Source organism: Patella vulgata, chromosome 1 (genome assembly GCF_932274485.2).
Source record: "Patella vulgata chromosome 1, xgPatVulg1.2, whole genome shotgun sequence".
NCBI classification, from domain to species: Eukaryota; Metazoa; Mollusca; class Gastropoda; family Patellidae; genus Patella; species Patella vulgata.
Genome location: NC_065879.2, coordinates 86,010,150 through 86,034,189, shown reverse-complemented (window position 1 = coordinate 86,034,189; position 24,040 = coordinate 86,010,150). Strand labels below are relative to the sequence as shown.

At 39.3% G+C, this 24,040-nt stretch overlaps 1 protein-coding gene across 1 annotated transcript; it reads right to left on the bottom strand.

The window, feature by feature from the left end:
* Nucleotides 1-18,340: 18,340 nt before the first annotated feature.
* On the bottom strand, nt 18,341-23,936 carry LOC126808869 (RBPJ-interacting and tubulin-associated protein 1). Its single transcript, XM_050533921.2, has 2 exons — nt 23,807-23,936; nt 18,341-22,113 (listed from the first exon to the last, which is right to left on the bottom strand). The coding sequence occupies exon 2, from the start codon at nt 22,093-22,095 to the stop codon at nt 21,514-21,516; it is 582 nt and encodes a 193-aa protein (XP_050389878.1). The 5' UTR covers nt 22,096-22,113; nt 23,807-23,936; the 3' UTR covers nt 18,341-21,513.
* Nucleotides 23,937-24,040: the final 104 nt, after the last annotated feature.

The following is a 24,040-nucleotide window of genomic DNA, read 5'->3' as shown; positions in this document are numbered from 1 at the left end:
ACTTTTCTACACCAACTGGGCTAATAAAAACGGACATTTTGACCGGACAGCGATACTACGGCATACTCTAATATCGAATTCCAACTGCCAAGGGTTCTTTTACGTGCACGCCAATGAGGGCTATTCTTATTTGAATTTACAACTGCCAAGGATTCCGCGTGTACACAGGGCCTAGGTTTTTTGTCCCGTCCAAACGATTGTCAAGCCCTCCGTCCTTCACCAGTGGCATAGAGAAACCACGCTAGAATATCACTATAAGGTACTCTCTCGACCAATACCGGGTTTAAACTCGGAACCTCCTGGTTAATGAGCAAGTGCCTTATTCACTGAGCCTCTTATACTTCAAAACATGGTTTTAAACATAGTGAAATTCATGAAGATGATCACTGAGCCTTCGGGTTGATCACTGCCTTGTCCAGGTTGATCACTGCACGGTTCAGCTTGATCACTGCACGGTTCAGCTTGATCACTGCACGGTTCAGCTTGATCACTGCACTTTTGAGATTGAGCACTGCACATTTCAGGTTAAACACTGCACATTTTGGAAACACTGAACATTTGAGGTTGGGCACTGCGCATTTCAGGTTAAACACTGCACATTTTGGAAACACTGAACATTTGAGGTTGTGCACTGTGCATTTCAGGTTGATCACTACACATTTTAGAACATTTGAGGTTGCGCACTCTGGATTTTTTCGCATTTGCGCATTTTATACATGTTTGCACAGATAGCTTTTATCTCGAATTTAAATCACATCAGTAATAGGGGGGGGGGGGCGGTTGGATGGCCGTATGGTTAGCGCGAGTGCGTTATATCATAAGGTCGGTCATTGTTGAGTTAACTGGCATAGTTCCTATTTCCCCGTTTGTACGTGACAAGGAGTAGCGTCGCCTGTCCAACCTCGTGGTTTTTCTCCGAGTCCTCCGGTTTCCTCCTACTACTAAAGACCCCCACGCGCCAGCGAATTTTTGAAATAAAATTGAACCATGTGTTGAACCGAAATAACCTAGTTTGTGTCAAGTGGATGTTAAACCGCATCAGTAATATCTGGTAGTGTCCCTTTAAAATTCCCATACAACAAAAAACACGTGATCTATCCACTTCCTTATTAATCGCGTGTTCTCTTTGAAGTCGAGATTATCTACTATAAGTGGTCTAAAAAGATTTCCCAAGACACGGCATAGTGGTTTAAAAATATTTCCCAAGACAAACTATCTCTTCATTGGCTAGAAGAGCGGTCAGGTTAGGTCAGTAGGACACAACCTTCTTGGTTAGAGCGAAGTTATTATCTGTTTGAAGATGTTTCGTAGTATGTTTATTATCGTAACAACGGTACTCGAAAATCCATTTTATAGTTAATTTGTTTTAATGCATTTGGGGGTTTGGATGGCCGAATGGTTAGCACGTGCGCGCTGTATCATAAGACCTGTCATTAGGTCAGCTGGCGTGGTTTCGAATCCCCGGTTGTACGTGACAAGGATTAGGGTCGCCCGTCCAACCTCGTGGGTTTTCTTCGGGTCCTCCGGTTTCCTCCCACTTCTAAAGACCCCTACGCGCAAGCGAATTGTTGAAATAAAATTAAACCATATGTTAGTCCCGAAATGACCTAGTTTGTTTCGAGTGGACGTTAAACCTCATTTCTCTCTCTCTATCTCTTCTCTCTTTTAATGTATTTAAATATCAGTCATCCGATGGTCTAGGGAGTTGATTAGTGGAGTGTCATGTGAATAAATTTCTACACAATAATTTAATTGTTCCAGGCGGATTTATTTCTGACATAAGGTGAATGTTTCATTTCTCCATTCTCAAGAATGTGCCCCGACCTCGATGATAAAAACAGAAAGTAAATACTAGGAAGTATAGGGCCCACTTAACATTGAGAGAGAGGGGGAGAGGGGGGTGGGCCCACTTGACATTGAGAGAGAGAGAGAGAGAGATAGAGAGAGGCTCTTGACATTGAGAAAGAGAGAGAGGTGGAGCCCACTAGTTTGTGCTTTGTGCGTCTCTCTCTCTCTCTCTCTCTCTCCCTCCCTCTCTCACTCTCTCTCTCCCTCGACTGAGCTGCTTGATGCAGAGAGAGAGAGAGAGAGGGAGGGAGAGAGAGAGAGAGAGAGAGAGAGAGTAACGTCCACTCGACGAAAACTAGATTATTCCGGGACAAACATATGGTTCAATTTTATTTAAATATTTCGCTTGTGCGTTGGGATCTTTAGCAGTGTCAGAAAGCCCTAGAGGTTGGACAGGCGACACTACTCCCTCCTTGTCACGTACTCAGTGACTAGACATTATGATCACTCGAACCTTTTACATCCTATATGACAGAGGAAGTACCAGAATCAACCAAATATGAACTATCACTTGACTCAACTATTATTGTATAACCAATTATACAACAAATATTCAGTTAATTATTCGTACACAACTATGAATAATTAAATAAGACCCCTACGCGTAAGCGAATTATTGAAATATTACTGAACCATATGCTAAATCCGAAATGACCTTGTTTCGTTCACACTGTGACTTGACTGTGTTGGGTTTTTATACTGATGTATTTTGTTGGACAGTAGCATAGTTAAGATGAAGGCCGACTTTGGTCGACTCCATTGTACTCAAATTGTTTTCCTGTCAGGGCAGTAGATGGATATCATTTTCTTGTCAGGGCTTTAGATGGATATTATTTTCCTGTCAGGGCAGTAGACGGATATCATTTTCCTGTCAGGGCAGTGGATGGGTATCATTTTCCTGTCAGGGCAGTAGATGAATATTATTTTATGTTTCTAGTCGTTCGGATGGGACGATAACCCGTGCATACATTGGCGTGCACGTAAAAGATCCCTTGTCAGTTGGAATTCGATATAAGAGTAGGCCATAGTGCCGCTGCCTGGGCAAAATGTCCCTCATAGCACACTGTATGGCGCATGTCCGTCTCCATTAGCCCAGTCAGAGCTCAACAATAGGACGTTAAACCCCATTTCATTTTTAGTTCTATTCGAAGTTGTTGGTAGATTGTGCTTGATGATTAAAAAAATATTAGGGATTTGTATAAGGGACGTGCCATATGACCTAACGTTAACCCGACATTTCGACCACACAGGTGATTGAATAGGTGCTAATGATTTTGATGTCAAGGTAGACAGACGTTTGGACCATAAAGGTGAAGGTAACACTGGTTAGGTTCTAATTGGTGCTAATGAAGCTGACGGGTCAGACTTGGGGTTAAAGCGTAGGTAGCCTTGATGTTCTTTCTTTTAGCACAGACTCAGTAGACATTTTAATCCATAAGTAACACTCAACTTAGTCAATTAAAAAATAACCTCTTTAACACAATTTGACAGGTTATACAAGTGTAATGTTTACAAACATCCCCACCCACATCCCATACAACACAACTGTAACGTTTACAATATCTACAACCCCACCCCATACAACTGTAGTGTTTCCAATTTACACCCGCCCCCCATACAACAGTAGTGTTTCCAATTTTCATCCGCACCCCATACAACTGCAATGTTTACAATGTACCCACCCACACCCCATGCAACTGCAATGTTAACAATGTACCCACCCTCACCCCATACAACTGTACTGTTTTTAATTTCTACCCACACCCCATGCAACAGCAATGTTTACAATGTATCCATCCTCACCCCATACAATTGCAATGTTTACAATGTACCCCAAGCAACAGCAATGTTTACAATGTATCCACCCTCACCCCATACAATTGCAATGTTTACAATGTACCCACTCTCACCCCATGCAACTGCAAAGTTTACAATGTACCCACCCTCACCCTCATTCAACTGTACTGTTTTTAATTTCCACCCTCACCCCATACAACTGTAATGTTTACAAACATCCCCACCCACACCCCTTACAACTGTAATGTTTACAAACATCCCCACCCACACCCCTTACAACTGTTATGTTTACAATGTACCCACCCCCACCCCATACAATTGTAGTGTTTACGAACATCCCCACCCACACCCCATAAAACACAACTGTAACATTTACGATATTTCCAACCGCACCCCATACAACTGTATTTTTATTTTTTTAATTTTTTGTTAATAATACTCCACAATCGGTATATATAATTTATTGTAATAATTTATAAGCATTTGCCACTTCATTCAACATGGAAATGGCCGACATTGTCTGCTCAAATTATTGAGGATATTTGAATATATATTTTCTATAACAGAATTACGTATTTATGAGTTATATATTCTACACACCAAACACGAATAATTACATACACCGAAAGCCATTCAATATATTTTTGGATTAATTCCCCTTTAAATTTCTCCAGGAATATGAAAACAATGTATATTATTATATTGTATATGACGGACGCTTCCATCGCATATCTACCCGTCTGCTCAAAGCAAACAAAACGCGCGACTCCATGCATGACAAGCTCCCTTCAGACTTTATAACACTCGGTGCAAATCGGTAACATAATCATAATTTGTATGAGACCTGTTCCCGGAACTTAGATAATTTGAAAAGGTATTTTCTCGCTCCACGTACGTGCTCATGGAGCTTTATTTTGTGTTTTAAAGTGCTAAAATATCGCATGACAACAGACGGCACCGCAGTCAAGAATGTCAAAGTGCGACGTCTATGATTATAAGACTTTAGTTAAGTCGCATTTTAAACTGGATTTGTACCGTTCCATGGTACCTAGGGCGTGTTCGTTTGCAGCTCCCTTGCAATCAGTAAACCCGGGGGCGATAATTGTGAATTAATCGTGTCGCCAGGGTATTAGTAGTTGTAATGTGGTTATTAGCATGTGTGATCCTATCAAAATACCCTTATATAACCTGCATTGCAACTTCTATTCATATATTATGTCAATTGGTCGGGTTGGATCCTGGTAAGACGATACTGGTCGATATGTCAAAGCTACCCTAGTGCCTTAACGGTGCGATATGACTCCCAAGTACCGCCACCTTTGTCCACGAAGTAAGCGTAAAATCCCGGGGTATTCTTCGGAACCGCAAACCTAACTGACATGGGTATTGGCAAAATCAATGACACGTCCCTCGGACTAAAAGAACATGATATCTCACTACACACTCTCAAAAAATTCAATAGCATTTAGTACAACATAATATGGCACGGGCGCTTCTCTATGCAGAAGAAGACATTCGCTTGCAGAAGATGCGTGAAATAACAACAGGGCTTACCTAATAATGGTTCTCTCAATTCTTCATCGATGATAAAAATAATGGTCGAGAAGTGATTCCCGTAGTCCAAGTCTTTTACCGTTAATCCATCTAGCCGTTCTCCAGGCATTGATCACGTGACTAATTATGCGTGTGACGTATCACTGCCTCATTAATTTCTGATTAGGGCCAAAGCGCGATTCCCTTATTTTTATAGTGAACAACGCGATCATCCAGGTTGCGATTCCAGCACAAGGGGGGAATGGGTGTCTTGGTGATCGGGGATCTTCTGGAGGTGATCAATAAATCATTCCCATCACCCAGTCTTTCAATTTAACAACAGACTCCAATAATTAACTGGCCAATAATTCACGACTACCGAAGAGAATCGATAACAAGACGCGGTTATCCAGAAAATTTGATTTGAAGATCAATATACCGGCAAGTGACAAGAATAATCAAGACTTAAACAGCCGATCGATAATTGACTTGATTCTCCAGACGTGTTAATTCGCAATAAAAACTAGCGTAGAGCAATTGGCTTTGTTGTCAAACTACGGAATTCGAGGGGGAATTGATTTTTAAAATAGACATCGGCTTACATAGAGAGGGAGAGAAATGGGGTTTAACGTCCACTTGATACAAACTAGGTAATTTCGGGACTAACATATGGTTCAATTTTGTTACAATAATTCGCTTGCGCGTAGGGGTCTTTAGTAGTGGGGGGAAACCGGAGGACCCGGAGAAATCCCACGAGGTTGGACAGGCGACCCTACTCCTTTTCACGTACTGCGGGGAATCGAAACCACGCCAGTTGACTCAATGACAGACCTTATGATCTACGTACATGCGTTAAAGAATTTATTCCCCAAGCCCCTGGCTTTACAAAGAAGGGAGAAGTATAGACCTTGGTCCTGTTTCTCGAAATCTTAACTAAATTTAAAATCCAAATTTTAGTAGATACTTAAATTTTGATTGGCTAAGCATTAAAATCAATCTAATATTATCCAATCAAATTGATTTTTATCTTAGTTAAAATTCCGCGAAACAAGCCCCAGGTTTAAGAATATCTAACTCTTGAACTTGGAATCATATTTTGGTCGACAATTGGGTATTTTATGGGAGACATTTTGCACGGACAGCGTCCTTTACGCGTTCTTTTCATCGAATGCCAACTTCCAAGGGCTCTTTTATGAGCATAAAGTGTTGTTATTATTTAGTATTTTAACAAATAATCTTAATGCAGTACCATACAGAGAGAGAGAGTGAGGGGGGAGAGAGTAGAGAGAGAGAGACAGAGAGAGAGGAGAGATTGATTTTTTTAAAATGGACATCGGCTTACATAGAGAGGGAGAGGAACTGGGTTAACGTCCACTCGAGACAAACTAGGTCATTTCGAGACTAACATATGGTTCAGTTTTATTTCAAAAATTCACTTAAGCGCAGGGGTACCAGAGCGTGAACGGTTAGAATTTCTCAATAAATAAACAAACTCAACAATTAATGTGATAAACAGCCGACTAATGACAACCAATTCTTCTGATATGGGGTTTAGCGTCCTACTATTCTCCTCCAACTGGGCTTATAAAGAAGGGCATACGCCATACAGTGTGCTATGAGTTGGAAATTTTGCCCGAATAGCGGCACTACGGCCTACTCTTATATTGAATTCCGAGTGCCAAGGGACCGCGGGTTTTCGTCCCATCCGAACGACTAGACAGGAAAAAAAATAGTCGGTCGCAAAATCAGTGCAGTCGGTCGCAAAATAAGATCAGTCGCAAAATCAGTACAGTCTGTCGCAAAATAAGAGCAGTCGGTATCAAAATAAGTGCTGACTGCACACGTCACGCTACTCACGCAAAACTTTAGTATAAATAACCTTGTCAACTTAATGTGTTTCACTCTTATTCTTTTGTGAGTATGTAGGTCTAAGAACAAAATTTCCCCCAGGGAGAAAAATAGTCGGTCTCAAAATAAGTCCAGTCACTGCAGTCGGTCTCAAAATTATGCATTGCCGTCTTAATGAATTAATGAGGTAAACTAATAATGCCAGAATAGATCCCAAATACTAGTCGGTCGCAAAATCAGTGCAGTCGGTCGTAAGATATGAGCAGTCGGTATCAAAATAAATGCTCACTGCACACGTCACTCTACTCACGCAAAACTTTAGTATAAAATAACCTTGTCGACTTATCATGTTAGAAAAAAAATGTTTTTCACCCCATGGCAAAAAAATAGTCGGTCTCAATTCCATTATGCCATCATTCTTCAACTCCTTCTCTGACTTTTACTATCTCATCACTATCATATTCACAGTTACAGTGAATCGCCCAGTTAGTAGTACCACTAGTGAGTGAGTCGTGGGTCAAAAGACTGTAGAATTGTTAGTTCTACTCTCACAAAACAGGCGACATTGACAGATAGTCCTCAAGATTCTGTCCCATTTCTTATCCTCTCGTTAACGAGAATTTGGATCCATTTGCCATGACATTGACTAAAATTGTCAGGCCCAGTCCCAAAAATTAAAAGCTCGGTTACACATCTCAAATTTTTTCGCGCCTGCGGCGCTCGATTCCATTATAACATCATTCTTCCACTCCTCGGTTGTCTTATACTGTCTCAGCACTATCATATTCACGGTTATACTGAACTGCCTAGTTATGTTAGTAGTACCACTGGCACTGGTGTGTGGGTCGTGGGGCGTCAGACTATACAAAAGTTCTGTCAACTCTTGCAAAACAGGCGGAATTGACAGGGGGCAGATCTCGAGATTTTGTCTAATTGACTGACATTTCTGGCCCCCTCGTCCACAAGAATTTCTCCCAGCAATGACCTCAAATGCCAAGATATTGACTCAATTTTTCAAAATTTTCTCAGGTTGCTCAGTGTTATAAGCACAATCATATATGACATAAACTTTATGTCAACTTAAATAAAACTGCTTTCCAGCGAGACAACGATCGGCAAACAACTATATGATTATACAATACCATCTATGTTCTACCGGGACGCTTAATGTTATAGCCAGTATTTTGTTGACATTCATTGTGGGGTGGGATTGTGGCTGGGGTGGCGCCCTAGATTTGGACCCCCCCCCCCCCCACCCCATCTAGATCCGCTACTAATCATGGCCCCTACAAAACTCGCACCTGTGGTGCTCGGTTCCTGACTGCGTCACTCGTACTAGGGGTATGGGCATCAGTCGGTCGCATTTTCGCTAAACACCCCCCCCAAACAAAATCGTTATGTACGCCCCTGGTCCTTCACCACGACCTAAAGGCTAGCAAGCCAAGGTCTTACTCACCGAGCCACCATGGCTCCTGATTTGCATAGACTAACGGCCCCTTCAAATAATAAATTAAAAACACATTTTCCTGACTGCCGTGTCCTTAAATACATAACCGTCGAATAAAAATTGTTGGGAAAATATCTCATATCAAACACATGGAGCCTCGGCGGCTCAGGATGTAAAGCTCAACCTTAACGGCAAGCAAGTCTAGATTCCACCCCTGCGTTTGCAGTTCACGACGGAGTGTCTGGCAAGAAAGATCTTCTAGTAGTTCGAATGGGACAAAAAAAAAAAAAAAAAAAAATACCAGGACATTTGGAATTCGATGAAAGAGTAGGCTCAAAGGTCGATGCTCGGACAACAATTAAAATGAAATGAAATGAGTTTTAACTGTTCTGCACCGACTGGGATAATGAAGACGGGCATACCCCATACATTGCGCTATGTATGAGGGAAATTTTTCTCGGGCAGCGGCGCTACGGCATACTCTTATATCTAATTCCAACTTCCAGGGGATCGTTTACGTGCACGCCTATGTGTACACGGGAATTCGGTTTTTCGTACCATCCGAACGACTAGACAGCTGTCCTTGCCAGGGGAGCGAACCCACGACCTACAGGCTAGCGAGCCAGCGTCTTACTCACTTAGCCAGCGTGGCTACCCGGACAACAATTAGTATCGTATGCAGGGCCGTTTTAACAGCATTATAGGCCTCGGGCAAAGCAGTGAGCAGGGGGCCTTACCTAAACAACACTCACGGGAATAAAAAATGGAAATGGTCGATAAAAGTTGAGAGGATCGACATGCTGGTCCAATTATGATACAGGACATAACTAACAGTCGATTGCAGCCTATAATTTTCATACTTTTAGATAAAAATAAGTTTATGGGATCGACAAGATGGCCCAATTATGATAGATGGGACATATATTTAAAATCACAATGCGTATTGGATGTTCAAACTAGCCATTGATGTCAAATAAGGTGGGATTTTTCGGAAGTCAATAGCCTGGTGTGAAACCGTATAATAGATAAAGTTGCGACAACTGTGAAGCCGGAAATTTCATATGACGTCATTAAAATATGACGTCAAGTGTACAAAGACGCCATCTTGTGTCCCAAGTATTTTATATGCCCTATTATTCTGTTGTGTTGTGGATAGATATGTCATAGATTTCCACGAAAAAAAGTCTATAGGAGATAAAACATAAGTTTTTTAAACGAAAAGTATAGCTTAACATACTATTATTATTATTATACAACAAATATCTCACATTTTTGTTATATAGCCTAATTCATGAGAAAATAAAATAAAAGTTAAAAGATACACCAGATAAAAGCGCTAATAAATATATTTAACTTGCATACGCTCTTAAAAATCAAATTTTGTGTGCAGACAGGTAAAGTGAGAAATTAAAATTTAAATAATAATTTGGGAGATAAAAACTTTTTGTCTTCTAGCCAGCAAAATAAGTGCCTGAAATTCCATGATTTTTGGGCCTGGAGCCATTGTGTGTCAGTTTTCGGTCATGGATCATTAATTGTATCATCAATTTTTCGAAAATCGAAATTTCTTTAAATTGACTAATGGATAAATCATTTAAAATCAGTTTAACTTAAAATCAGTGTAAAATCAGTGTAATTCAAAGGAGCTAAATCGCTAATATTTGGGACCTAGAAATTGACACAAATGGGTAGCAACGCATATAATAATGTAATATGAATGTATATAAACTGATTTACATTCAATCGTTTCTGTTTTTACTGTAATTTCTAATCAGTTATGTTCAGCGAAATACGCCAGAAGTCTTAATCGAATGGCATCTCTAGCGTCTGGTTATTCCCGTCTTCACCGATAGTATTTATTGCGCATGCTACCAATGGTAAAATGTTTATTTTGTCTTATATATTGCATATCAGAAGCCCACATTTTCCCAGTAAGATTACAACATCAATGTTGATTTAAATTGACAAATAATTCGTGCTTTCAGTGTTGAAGACTTTGGATGATATTGAGTTAGAGACGTAGCTACTTTAAATAAAAGGTGTCTAATGCCACTCAGCCCTAAGCGCGACATGTGTTTCGGACATATGTTTCATCAGTGTCACGTGTTACAAGATATCGCTCTCTGAAACTTCCTAATTTCTTTTGCAATGTGTTTGGGGTAAGACGTTATCACTCCCCGCCTATGTGTAAATAATAATATTAATTTGTCTAAAATATAAACCGCACAAATATAACTAATACAAATACATGTTATCTCACAGGTAGACAGACATTGAAGGGGAATTCGGCAAACCTCGACAGATTCTACGCATCTAATCTCGGCTGTAGGACGAATTCCGCCATATTGGAACTATTTTAAAGGTCCCGGATGAAAAATGGCTGCGCCCATGGAGATTTCTGTGGAGAGTGTATATCAACAAACGTCAAGTTTGGCATTGGGTTTGGGGAATTACCAGGGAATTATATCAAACCAGCAGCCTTGAGACAATATCTCTGCTCGTTTAGTTTATGGGCGTAGGTACATATCAATTACTATCATACAGCCGAGGTTAGATGTAGGGTACCGGAATCTGCCGAGGTGTGCCGAGTGATTGAAGGGGCCCAGTGAGGGAGACGCAGTTGGTTTAGAGTTTGTCCGAATCCTTTGGATATTTGAGCCCCATTTCCAATGAAAAGAATCATGATGTTCTGATGCTCAACCAGTATCAAACATTATATCGTGTTTGAGATCTGCGACAAATCGCCTCCAGCATGTTCCACACAACTCAACATTTATCGACCTTTTGTTCAATCTATAAAAGCCTACATTCCTACAAAATGTTTTGTTTAGTCAAGTGAAACAAGAAAATTCATAACTATGAACCAATCTGAATAGGCTAAATGGAACAATAGAACAAGTTCACCTTGATGTTGACAAACACGTAAGAATATATGAAATAAGATATTTTATGATATGATTCAACCGAAAGGTTCTATATATGCAACATAGATAATTAATATCTACATTCAAGTTAAAACAAATGCATCTACATGTATTCATTTTAAGTCTTACGCCGTGCTGAATAATGTATATGACTTATTGTCATTAAAACAGTGGTGAACAGTGCATGGGTACCTAGAATTTTCCACATCAATTCTATTGCATCAAGATATTTAAAGTGTGTTAAAGTAGCTAAGTCTATAACCCAATATCCTCCAAAGTCCAGATTAGACATGGACCTGGGGGCCCAAGCCCAAGGCCCCGCGGTTTTGGGGGCCCCGCGGTTCATGGCAAAAAAAGAAAAAAATTCAAATTCCAAATAAAAGTTTCACGGTAATCGATCTAGGGGCGCGAGGGTGGAGACTGGGCTATCCGTCAACCTTCTCTGTCTAGGCTTCTAGCGGCTCGATGGGCGGTTCATGGCAAAAAAAGAAAAAAATTCAAATTCCAAATAAAAGTTTCACGGTAATCGATCTAGGGGCGCGAGGGTGGAGACTGAGCTATCCGTCAACCTTCTCTGTCTAGGCTTCTAGCGGCTCGATGGGCGGAGACTGGGTGATTCTGCAATCCCTCAACCTTCTCTTGTTGTTGGTCGAAACCCATTCAAAAGGATATGAAATAATCTTTCCGTCGCTTTAGGGGCCCCGCGATTCTAGTCAGGCCCAGGGTCCCGCTCTTGTTAAGCTGGGCTTTGATGTCATTGAAAGTCTTCGACATTTAAAACAAAAATTATTTGTCACTTTAAATCAACATCGGTGTTGTTATCGTATTATGAACAGATGGGTTTCTGATATCCAATATTTACGGTAAAAACAACCATTTTACCGTTGGTACACGAATAGTGTACCATAATGCGCTTCAGCACCATTTGTAATAAGGGACTCGAAGAACGAGGCTAGGCATGTCAAACGGGGAGGCCAAATTCTTATCTGGAGAGCATGCGCAATAAATACTATCTATGTAGGGGTCTTTAGCAGTGGGAGAAAACCCAAGAGGTTGGACAGGCGATCCTATCCCTTGTCATGTACAATACATGGTACATCATGGTTAAGATATCCTCGACTTCCGGTCTACCTCTGGTAGCATCAAGGCCGATAGTTACCACGGGTTCATTTCTGTCTGTTATTTATTTCACTTTATAGGGGATCCGGTGGGATTCTCTTCCAGTTTTATAAACCTGGCCGTAAAAAAAATGTTTTCTGTAATTTTTCCTGATGTTTCCAGCTTACGCAAAATTTGATGTGTGACAATTTTATCTGAAATTAAGTTTTGAACCTAATACTGAATTCAGTAACCCTAAAAGCCTCATTACAGGCATGTTCCTGAAGCAACGACTGCGAGTTTCACATACATTACAAGCAATATCCACAAGGACAGGCATCGTCATTTTGGTTTCTATTTTGATTGTCGTTTCATATTTACAGCATCTGGACAATTCATAATTAGTTTTTTTTTAAGTAGGACCCAACAAACAACGACAAATTACAACGAAAAAAATGACGATTAATTAAAATTCCACCATTTCCGATTTCATTTTGCCGACCATTTTAAATTTCTACCATCAAGAATTCCCGAAATTGAACCCAACAACCCCAAACGACATATATAAGAAATATTACAACCTCGTGGGTTTTCTCCTGGTCCTCCTGCAGCTAAAGACCCCTACGCGCATGCGAATTATTGAAATAAAATGGAATCATAGGATAGCCCCGAAATGGCTTAGTTTGTGTCGAGTGGACGTTAAACCCCATTTCTCTCTCTCTCTCCCTCTGACTGAGAGCCACGGTGGCTAGGTGGTTAAGACGCTGGCTCGCTAGCCTGGGGGTCGGGTGTTCGATCCCTGCATTGGCCGAGAAAGTTCATCTAGATTTTCCGACGTGGTTTCCCCTTGTCAGTGGTGCGGAACGGAGGGCCTGACAAGGACAGCTGTCTAGTCCTTCGGATGAGACGAAAAACCGAGGTCCCGTGTTTACATTAGAATGCACGTAAAAGATCCCTTGGCAGTTGGAATTCGATATAAGAGTAGGCGATAGTGCCGCTGCCCGGGCAAAATTTCCCTCATAGCACACTGGAAGGCGTATGCCCGTCTTCATTAGCCCAGTATAGGAGCAGAACAGTAGGACGTTAAACCCCATTTCATTTCATTTCATTTCATTTGTCCCTCTGACTAAAGTTATAAATTAGCCATCAAAATGGACTAACATGGATCGGTGGTTAGCGTGATTAGTTTCTATATACGATAACATATTCTATATATATACACCATCTACATTACACTAATACATTCTACTACTTGTTTTAATTAGGATAATTACACACGGTCAAACTAATTACAGTCAAAGTATGTATTAACACAAATCTTATGTCACCGAACACAAGGAAGAAATGACTAGGCTAATGGCGAAGACGGGCATCCGCCACAGTATTGACTCAAATCTTATGTCACCAAACACAAGGAAAAAATGACTAGACTAATGCTAAGTGGGTAAAACGCTGGCTCGCTAGCCCGCGGCCTACTCTTATATCGAATTTCACCTGTCAAGAGATCTTTTATGTGCACGCCAATGTGTACACGGGACCTCGGGTTTTCGTCCCATCCGAACGACTAGACAGCTGTCCTTGTCAGGCCCTCCTTCCTGCATCACTGTCAAGGGGGAACCACGCCGGCAAATCTGGATGAACTTTCTCGGCCAATGCAGGGATCGAACTTCTTTTCACACACACGCGCCTTCAATACAGTCCTCACTGTCGTCTCACGAGGAAACTGAAAGCACTTGGAATAGCAGGTGATGTCCTACGATGGATTACAAGTTTTCTGTCGGGCCGGAAACACTATGTCAGAGTCAACGCAAACACCTCAGCATATTCTGATGTGACTAGTAGTATCCCCCAAGGGCATGTGCTAGGTCCGATCCTTTTTGTCTGCTACATTAGTGGACTGAGTGAATGGTCCAACAAATGCGTAGTCAAATGAAGAAAAGGAAACATTGCCGATCAGTTAGATTTATTAAAAGTCACTTTGGCTATCGCCACTGATCGGCAATGTTTCTTTTTCTTTTCTTTTTTTCATTTGACTACGCATTTTAGTCGGAAATGATTACATTACAGAGTATGCAACAATTCAGTCGAATCTGCCCACCTAAATTATCTTAGAATCTAATTTTGGTCGAAAAACTGCGAATAACAATTATTATTTCATCAATGCAGAAATTTTAACACACACGCCTATACGCGGATATTTAATGAATTTAAGTGAATAGAAGACTTGTCTTTAAATGGCATTTAAAATATACACCTTCTCGTATTATCAGCACTTTTCCTGATAGTTCTAATTTTTACATCGGAATAAAAAATACTCGGGAAATAATAACTTTGGTCGAAAAACTGCGAATTACAATTATTATTTTATAAGCGTAGAAATTTTAACACATACGCCTATACGCAAATTTTTAATGAATTACGTGAATAGAAGACATGTCTTTAAATGACATTTAAAATGTACGCCTTCTCGTATTATCAGCACGTCATTTCTTCGTTTCGTTGTGAATTTCCCGGTAGTTCTAATTTATACAGCGGAATAAAAAATACGCGAAAAATAATGTTATCGGTTTAATTCGGTAACTATACTCTTCAAAAAAAGTAGGGGATATTCAGAAACAATACAAAACTGTGGAAATGCACTGCTGTTTTTATTAGAGGTAACAAGTGTATGTTAATAACAGACCAATTGCCTACATATAAACATAAACAGTTCATATGGGCGGTTTATCTGACGGCCCCATTTCAGTCGCAAAGAGATACACTGTCAAAAGTGAAAATGGACGTTTTTGATTTTTGTCTTAATAATGAGTAATTGCTCCAACAATCCTCAGACATTCAACAATTCGTCGTGGCATGCTCCTAATCAACCGTCCAGTCACGATTTGGGGCAATCTGACCCACTCCTCTTGCAGTGCCACGGCCAATTCTTGCAGTGTTGTCGATTGAAGTTGACGAAGACGAACACGTCTCCCGATCATGTCCTAGACATGCTCTATAGAAGAAAGGTCAGGACTCATGGCTGACCAAGGCATATGGACTGTAACTGTATGGGGTGTAACTCTAATTCCTATAACTTGGTACAAGTTTACAGAAAGCTGATTGGCTGTTTGCCCTTGATTTCGCAGGACCTGTGTACGAATGTATCGATCCTGGGCTTGTGCAGTAGCTCTAGGACGACCTGAACGAGGTCTATCATCAACATTGTGTGTTTGTTGGTACCGGTTCCACAGTCTGCTGATCACATACTGTGACACATTAAGCATGTTGGCTACTGCTCGCTGTGTAGAACGCATTTGAACCACGTAGACGTTCATCGTGTTGAAGACGTCTTATTGCAAATTAAACGTAACACACTAAAGCAAAGATACGCTAAACAGTAAATCTTATGCGAGAATCGATAGGAAAGCAAACATGGATAAGATAAACCAGCACGCGGCAGTTTTCATCAACCCTTCCTTGAAGTATCAAATTTGACAATGAACCCCTCCCACGTGTATGGCGCTATTGCGTGTCAAACGTGCAGCTCAGTGGTTCTGTTGGGGCGATAAGTTCTTCATCTGTGAACATACTCTCAAAGCATGTCAAGTGTCCATGATTATTTATCATATCACAACCTGCATAGGTATTTGCATTTCAATATCCCCTACTTTTTTTTTAAGAGTATATATTGACTTGGTGCATGTATTTCAATAAAACTGTGATTAGTCGTGTATCGATTCGACAAGTATTTGCTTTATCTGTATCACTATCATCAGTGAATAGTATTCATTACACGACTTTAAAGGGACAATAACACTCTTGCTGGCTTGACAGCTCCAGAAAATAAAAAATAGCCTTATTCTAAGTACTAGATGTGTTAGTGTCTTACATGTTGTGTAAATTATCCATTAAATCCTATTTTACTTGTCGAGAGGGTTCAAAAATATTTTTAAATCCATGTCACATTTGAAAAGGTTTACGCTAGGCTTTTCAAATCATTTAGTTGAATTTTTCCAATTTTTTTAAATTAGGTGTGTTATGATGAAATTTGTATCATCAATTAATCGGAATATTGTAAAATAGTACTTATTTGTTGACCAGAATAAAGATTGGGACATATTATTCAGTTACAACAAGAGTGGTATTGAGCCTTTAAAATATATAACATAAATCATGATCTATTTTTTTATCTTCTTGGTTTTATTTTTTATTAAGTCGAGCATATATTAGTAATTTATATTGGCTGATTCATAAAAAAAAGATTTTACTCTATTGCAAAGGGATGGGAGTGGATGGCCGAATGGTTAGCACGTGCGCGCTGTATCATAAGGTCTGTCATTGAGTCAACTGGAGTGGTTTCGATTCCCCGGTTATACGTTACAAGGATGTGGGTCGCCTGTCAAACCATGCTATTTGTATGTTTCTGGTTACTTTTTGAAGAGTAGAACTTTTCGATGTTATTAGAAACATTTTTAGTTTAAAACAAAAACAAAAACAAAACAGATGAGCACCAATGTCTCAATTGAGGTTTCTCATAAAGCTCGGGAGGGGGGGAGGCCGAATGGTTAGAGCGTGCGTGCTGTATCATAAGGCCTGTCATTGAATCAACTGGCGTGGTTTCGAATCCCCGGTTGTACGTGACAAGGAGTAGGGTCGCCTGTCCAACCTCGTGGGTTTTCTCCCACTGCTAAAGACCCCTGCAAGCGAATTATTGAAATAAAATTGAACCCGAAATGACCTAGTTTGTGTCGAGTGGACGTTAATCCCCATCTCTCTCTCTCTCTCTCTCTCTCTCTCTCTCTCTCATTTTTGACTGTCTTAAATAAGAACTGACTAGGATTTGTACCGTGATTGAAATTTGTAACTTACGTTCTAATACCAAAAAAATGTGGAATATTACTAGTTGAATTAAACATACATTGTGCAAGAGCTAAAATCTGCCTATTGCAGGTCTTTTTTAGGCCTGAAATGTTATATAAATTATTAATTAGACATTAATTAACTTATCCAGACCATAATCAACTTTCGATGCCATCGCTAGCCTGTGATGTTTATTGGATTAGGTTCCGATTAGCCGTTCGCCTTCCATTCATGATTTAATCATGAAATGGATAATCGAATCTTTGTTTTTTTAACTATTATAGTGAGAACTGCCAGCTCTTTATCTAATCTCCCAGAAAAGCCTACCCATCAGAACAGAATGCACCAAAGCCACCAAATTGAATCTATTTTTTCAAAATTTTCTGGACCCTACGTTTTTTTCCTTAATTCACTACTTGAAGTTTTTGACAAAATGTGGCATAGATTTTTGTTATCGTAACAATGGTATTGGTTAAATCATTAAATTAATGAAATCTCATCGTCAGGGTTGATTATGGTCTTGTCGTGTGAATTAATGTCTAATAATAGTTTATATAACAGAACATTAGAAGCCAAACCCTATGCAGATTTAGCTCTTACATAATACGCCAAATGCTTAACAATTACCATCATATAAGATGATGGGCGCACGAGATGTAAATAGAGTTAGGGCACGTGATTGTTGACGAAATCTGCAATGAACCTCGCATAATGGGGATGTTCGATTGTCAGTCCGGGTCGTCCCGAATTGACGGAATTACAATTGAGGGACGCCGAATTAAGTCCCGTCACAGTTCTGTCAGTCCCGACAAAATAATATGTTTCTGTCGTCATGGTTGATTGAGATATTATTTTATGCAGTCGTTGGCTGTGTTGTAGCCTGAATCCCCCTGTTTACTCGATTGTCAGTAGTTTGGGGTTGACGAATCCAATTCCGGAACGTTTAAACAAGAATGCCCAATCTGTCATGATCAAATCCAACTGTAATAAAGGGAGACAAGTCTAATTTTACTATTCTTTGTTTATTAACATTTATCAAGGGTTTGTTTGTATTTTTACAATTAATTAGCAAAACGGATAGCGTAATTGTAATAAATAATGGAAAACAAATACGAAATCTCTTAGTTGTTTGTTTCTTTCTTGGCATTAATTCAAAACAATTTAATTCGGAGATTAAAGGGAGGCAACTCGTGAATTTTTACAAGATTGAAAATACATGTAATAATATAATAAATAAATAATCATTAACGATTCATGTTGAAAACAAATCAATAAAAAAAATTGGAAGAAAAATAACAAATACCATGAAAAACTTCTAAACTGTGTTGTATTATATTTTATTTTTTCTGGAATAAATAAATAAATCATATCAGTGATCATGATTTTATTAAAGAGACAGTAGGGCCTACTCAGGGGCGGATCCAGGAATTTTTGCAGGAGGGGGTTTGCCAGGTTCCTGAGAAAATGTATCCCCCCCCCCCCCTCGGCTTGAAATTTTTTGAGAAATACATGGTCTCTATCGTCATTTTGGCGTATATACAGACAAACTGAGCTTTTTAAACAGGGAAATCCAACCTCCTGTTTGACGTCAATTTTTATTATGAATTAATACAATGACATTGTGATTCAATTTTATTGATGCAAAACATTAATTGTGATATCACATGTCTGTATCATTATCTTGCGCTTTGAGTGCCCATCATGTCGCACCATCTGACGATAAAGGATAAAGCACAATTATGACACTTTTCTCATAAAAAAGGTTGTTTTACAAAAAAATTTATGTAGCTGAACAGGGCCCCCCCCCCCTTAGATCTGCGCCTGGTACTTCTTTTTCAACATGGAAATTCAAAATAAAAATGAAATGAAAGTGGGGTTTAAGGTCCTACTTTTCTCTGCTCCAACATGGTTAATGAAGATACAAATTCAAGATGGCCCTATAGGGTCCAGTGCGGGGTACTCCCACCGAAAATGTTGAAAAAAAGATTTGATTTGCTGCATTCTGGCGGAGTGACATGAAATGAAATAGAAATAAAGAACATCTTGCAGAGCTTAAAACCTATTATATCCGTACTAATGTATGAATTATCTCAAATTTGCGACCTATTTGCATCTCTCCGTCATCCAATGGAAATTTTGATCTTGTAATAAACCCAAAACAAATTTACAACCTCGTCCCCCCCTCCTCCTTAGATCTAGTGCTGCTGGTAGGGCAAGTCTACATGGCGTGATATAAACCAGACAGTCTTGGTTTCAGTCTGTAAGTGTATATGTGGCTTGAAGATTGGGGTGCCTTCTTAACCTTGTGGGTTTACTCTGGTTTCCTCCCACAGGGAAGACCATAATAAAATAATAGAAGGCGAAGACATTTACATGGCACATGAATTATTTTTTCGAAAAAATGAATATCCAGTACACTACTTAAAATTTACTTTTACAATTACACCAGTATTTTGACAGACAATTTTCCCTTTGCTGATGAATTTCGAAATCAAAGGGTAGTAATGTGTACTGCTTTTAGTTGCATTTTGCAATCTCTGGTGCATAAAATATTCTCAATAATGCCCTTGTGTGTCAATTTATAACATCATTAAGGCCAAACCAATATAATGTTTAGTTCTTCAGGTTCTTGTTTTTGTTCAATAAATAGGGGGGGGGGGGTGTATTGCCGAATGGTTAGCGTATGCGCGTTGTATCATAAGGTCTGTCATTGAATCAGTTGGTGTGGTTTCGATTCCCTGGTTGTAAGTGACAAGGAGTAGGGTCGCATGTTCAACCTCATAGGTTTTCTCCGGGTCCTCCTTTTTCCCCCCACTGCTAAAAACCCTAAGCACAATCAAACTATTGAAATAAAATTGATGTCCTTGATATATTAAAACAAAGAAAGTTTTACATGTACGTGTAAGCTGAAATAAAGCGAACAATCCTGAGTAAAATTGTTAACTTAAGTCTGAGAATGCTTTGTTTTGTAATCTCGGGGACTGGCCTTTAAAAAAGGACATGGTTATCTTCCCTTCCCCATAACACTAATTATTCTCAAATCAAATGAACTTTAACCCTTTAACTAGGGCCTCTTAGTCCGCACTGTCACATGCACAGCTGTGGCAAACATAAAATGTTCCTTTAACAGGGAAAGCTATTTACATATCTTAATCAGTTTGAGGTGGTCTAAAGCGGTGGACACACCAGCCGAATCAGTCAGCGCCTGAATTTTAGCTGAATGAGTGGACACACCAGTCGATTGCATCTCCTTCAATGTCACATGATTAAACATGGCAGCGACCATGTCTTCAAACAATCACATGACTTCTTGATAGCAGTAGTGATTGGCTAATATATTCTGCAATTGGGTGAAGTGGACACACTAGGCGATTATATCAAACATGTTTCATTTGGGCGAATAAAAAATTTGGCCAGGCGACACAGGTGAATTTCGGCAGTGATTGATTCAGCGAACGATTCGGCTAGTATGTGTACCGCTTTACATGTAGGTATAGCAGTTTCAGTCTATCCGGGAATGTACAAGTATTAATATATCACCTTTCTCTAATTTCCTTCAAGGAAGTAGAGTATTCAATATTTACATGTAATAAGTACTAATGGGTTAACGTTCACTTTCACTTGGGTAGTCTATATTTACATGTAACAAGTACTAAAGGGCTAATATCCACTTTCACCAAAGATCATATAGGTTAAATCAAATATCTGCACCATTTAAACATTCTTGTAATTTCAATCTGATTAAAACACAGATCTATATTTAGTTTCATTTTTTTTATACTTTCGGTGGCCTACAATACATGGAGATCTGACCGGTTGCGTCAGAGGTCATAGGCGCTGCTTTTGACCCTATGACGTCAGACATTGATTAATCAATCAGCATTGACATTGACGTTTCTAGTGGTTTACTCACAATTCTGTGCATGGCATGACGAGAATTCGCTGTAATAGACCGTTTAATTGGCTGATATTATCCCTCACTTCAACCAAAAAGCTGGTAATATAATAACTCTTCCAGATCCTAGTGTAGTAAAGACAAATAAAACAAAATTTTGAACTATAAAAAAAATGAAACGAAATAGGATCTGTGTTTTAATCAGATTGTCCAATTCTAGTCACATAGCCAGATAGTCAGTAAAAATATCCATTTAAACATTCTTTTAGCTTGATCACATTTGATCAAGGCTTCCAAAGAGGTCTGGCATTACTCTTTTGGGACGGAGCTGTAGAGGGTCTGTTTCGTAGTTTAATCTTTTTCCAATTGTTAGAGTTAATATTCGACACAGAATTTCCATTTAGGTCTTTATAAATCATGTTATCTTTTACAGGACAGTCCCAAGGAGCATCGAAAGTTGGCTCCTCGAACTGATTTTTTAGTCCGAAGAGGGACTCATCACAAAAAGTTGGTGTGTGCTTCTGGCGACGAAATATCTCAGTTCTCAATCCAGAGCCCTTTTTCAACATCACAAAATTTTCACAACTTGAATTCGGGGTTGGTGACCAAAACAATGGCCGATCTTTTTTCTTTTTTTTCACTATGATTTTTTGACTGTCAAATTTCTTGGTGCTATCCCAAGGTGGTTGAAAATTGACTCGTCCGGAAAGACGGCCTTGGTGATGAGATCGGAAAAGGGATTCATCCACCGGAGATGATGAATCAACCATACGATATCCAAAATGTTTGAATGTTGTTGATTTTGGACGATTATCTGCTACAGAAGGAGGTCTGGAACCTTGTATAACCCAGTCATCACTCATCATTGACTCAATGCTTTAAATCTGGAAGAAAAAAAAGGTTTGATATCATTGCAAAAACTGGAAATAAGCTACGGTCTGTTTTCCATGTGTGTGTTTTCGTGGCACTTTCGAGCGTGTTTTCACTGGCGAAAAAGCCAGTCTAATGCAATTGCATTGGGACCACTTCCATGTAACCGTCAGAAACGTGTACATGAAAAAGAGAAACGCTTACATGGAAAAGGGTCCTAAAGGTCACGTTTAATAGTTGAGATATTGGATTCTGATTCACACTCAGAGTATCTCCAGTTGTGAATATAAGTGATGAGGAGTGTCTAAGTGAGCTTGTTTGCAATGGGACCACTCCATGTAACTGTCTGAAACGTGTACATGAAAAAGAGAAACGCTTACATGGAAAAGGGTCCTAAAGGTCATGTTTAATAGTTGAGATATTGGATTCGGATTCACACTCAGAGTATCTCCAGTTGTGAATATACGTGATGAGGAGTGTCCAAGGGAGCTTGTTTGCACGTCTGGTGCTACGCCCGTGTCCCAGATATGTATTAAAAATAATTTTGTGTGACATTTAGTGAGTTACATTTTGCAACCGAAATTGTGTTCCATTGGCGTGCACAAAAGAATTGGCACGCATTAAAGGCTCAATACCACTCTTGTTGTAACTGAATAATATGTCCCAATCTTTATTCTACTCAACAAATTGTACTATTTTACAATATTTCAATTAATTGATGATACAAATTTCATCTAACACACCTAATTTAAAAAATTGGAAAAATTCAACTTAATGATTTGAAAAGCCTTACGTAAACCTTTTCAAATGTGTCTTGTATTTAAAAATATTTTCGAACCCTCTGGATAAGTAAAATAGGATGTAATGGATGATTTACACAACAGGTAGGACACATAAACATCTAATACTTAGAATAAGGCTATTATTTATTTTCTGGAGCTGTCAAGCCAGCACGAGTGTTATTGTCCCTTTAACAGAACACAGTTTTTATGGGGTACAATCACTAGTTTATTCTAAAAGCACGACGTTTCGACAAGTATCCTCTTATCGTTATCAAGCACAAATGACAATTTAGTAAACTTGTGGACAATATATATGAAATCAATAAGAAACCCTGCATACAGTGTGCTATGATGATGGAAATTTTGCCCGGGCAGCGGCACTATGGCCTACTTATATCGAATTCCAACTTCCAAGGGATCTTTTACGTGCACGTCAATGTATACACAGGACCTCGGTTTTGCCGTCACATCTGAGCGACTAGACAGCTGTCCTTGTCAGGCCCTCTGTCCTGCACCACTAACAAGGGGAGTCACGTCAGAAAATCCTGATGAATTTTCTCAGCCATACCATGAAAACAGGGGCTGTGTCAAATCAATAGGCATTACATTAGCTTTAGTATTTACTATTTGTTTGCTTTAAATGTACATGTACCGGTGGACATACACATACCAACTTCGCAATATCTCAATATGTCAAATTTAATTATATTTTCTTTTTACCAAAGTCCAGTCAATCATTTTTATTACTAATACTAAACTACCGATATCTATTCTAATCTATATAAATATAATTTTACATCGGAAAAAACAAAAAACGTATATAGCCTTGAATTACAATTAGTAGATCTACTAATTACTAATGCTATTAAACAAGCCAAACTACAAACGCGAAAAATTAAAGAAGAAACTAGGATGATATAATTACCGTTATCTCCAGCGGATATTATCATCAGCAACAGTTATGTCACTCTTTGCACGAAATTCTCCACATTATTAACTGGCTTCAACAAGTTTGTAACTGTTATTGTTGCCACAACAACCCTGTTGACAGTGACATAAATTATTGATTAACTTTCTTTATTCCAAAAAAGACTGGAAAATAACGACTACACGCACCTTGCGTTTTTTTCTACTCTCCAATCCAAATGTTCACAATACT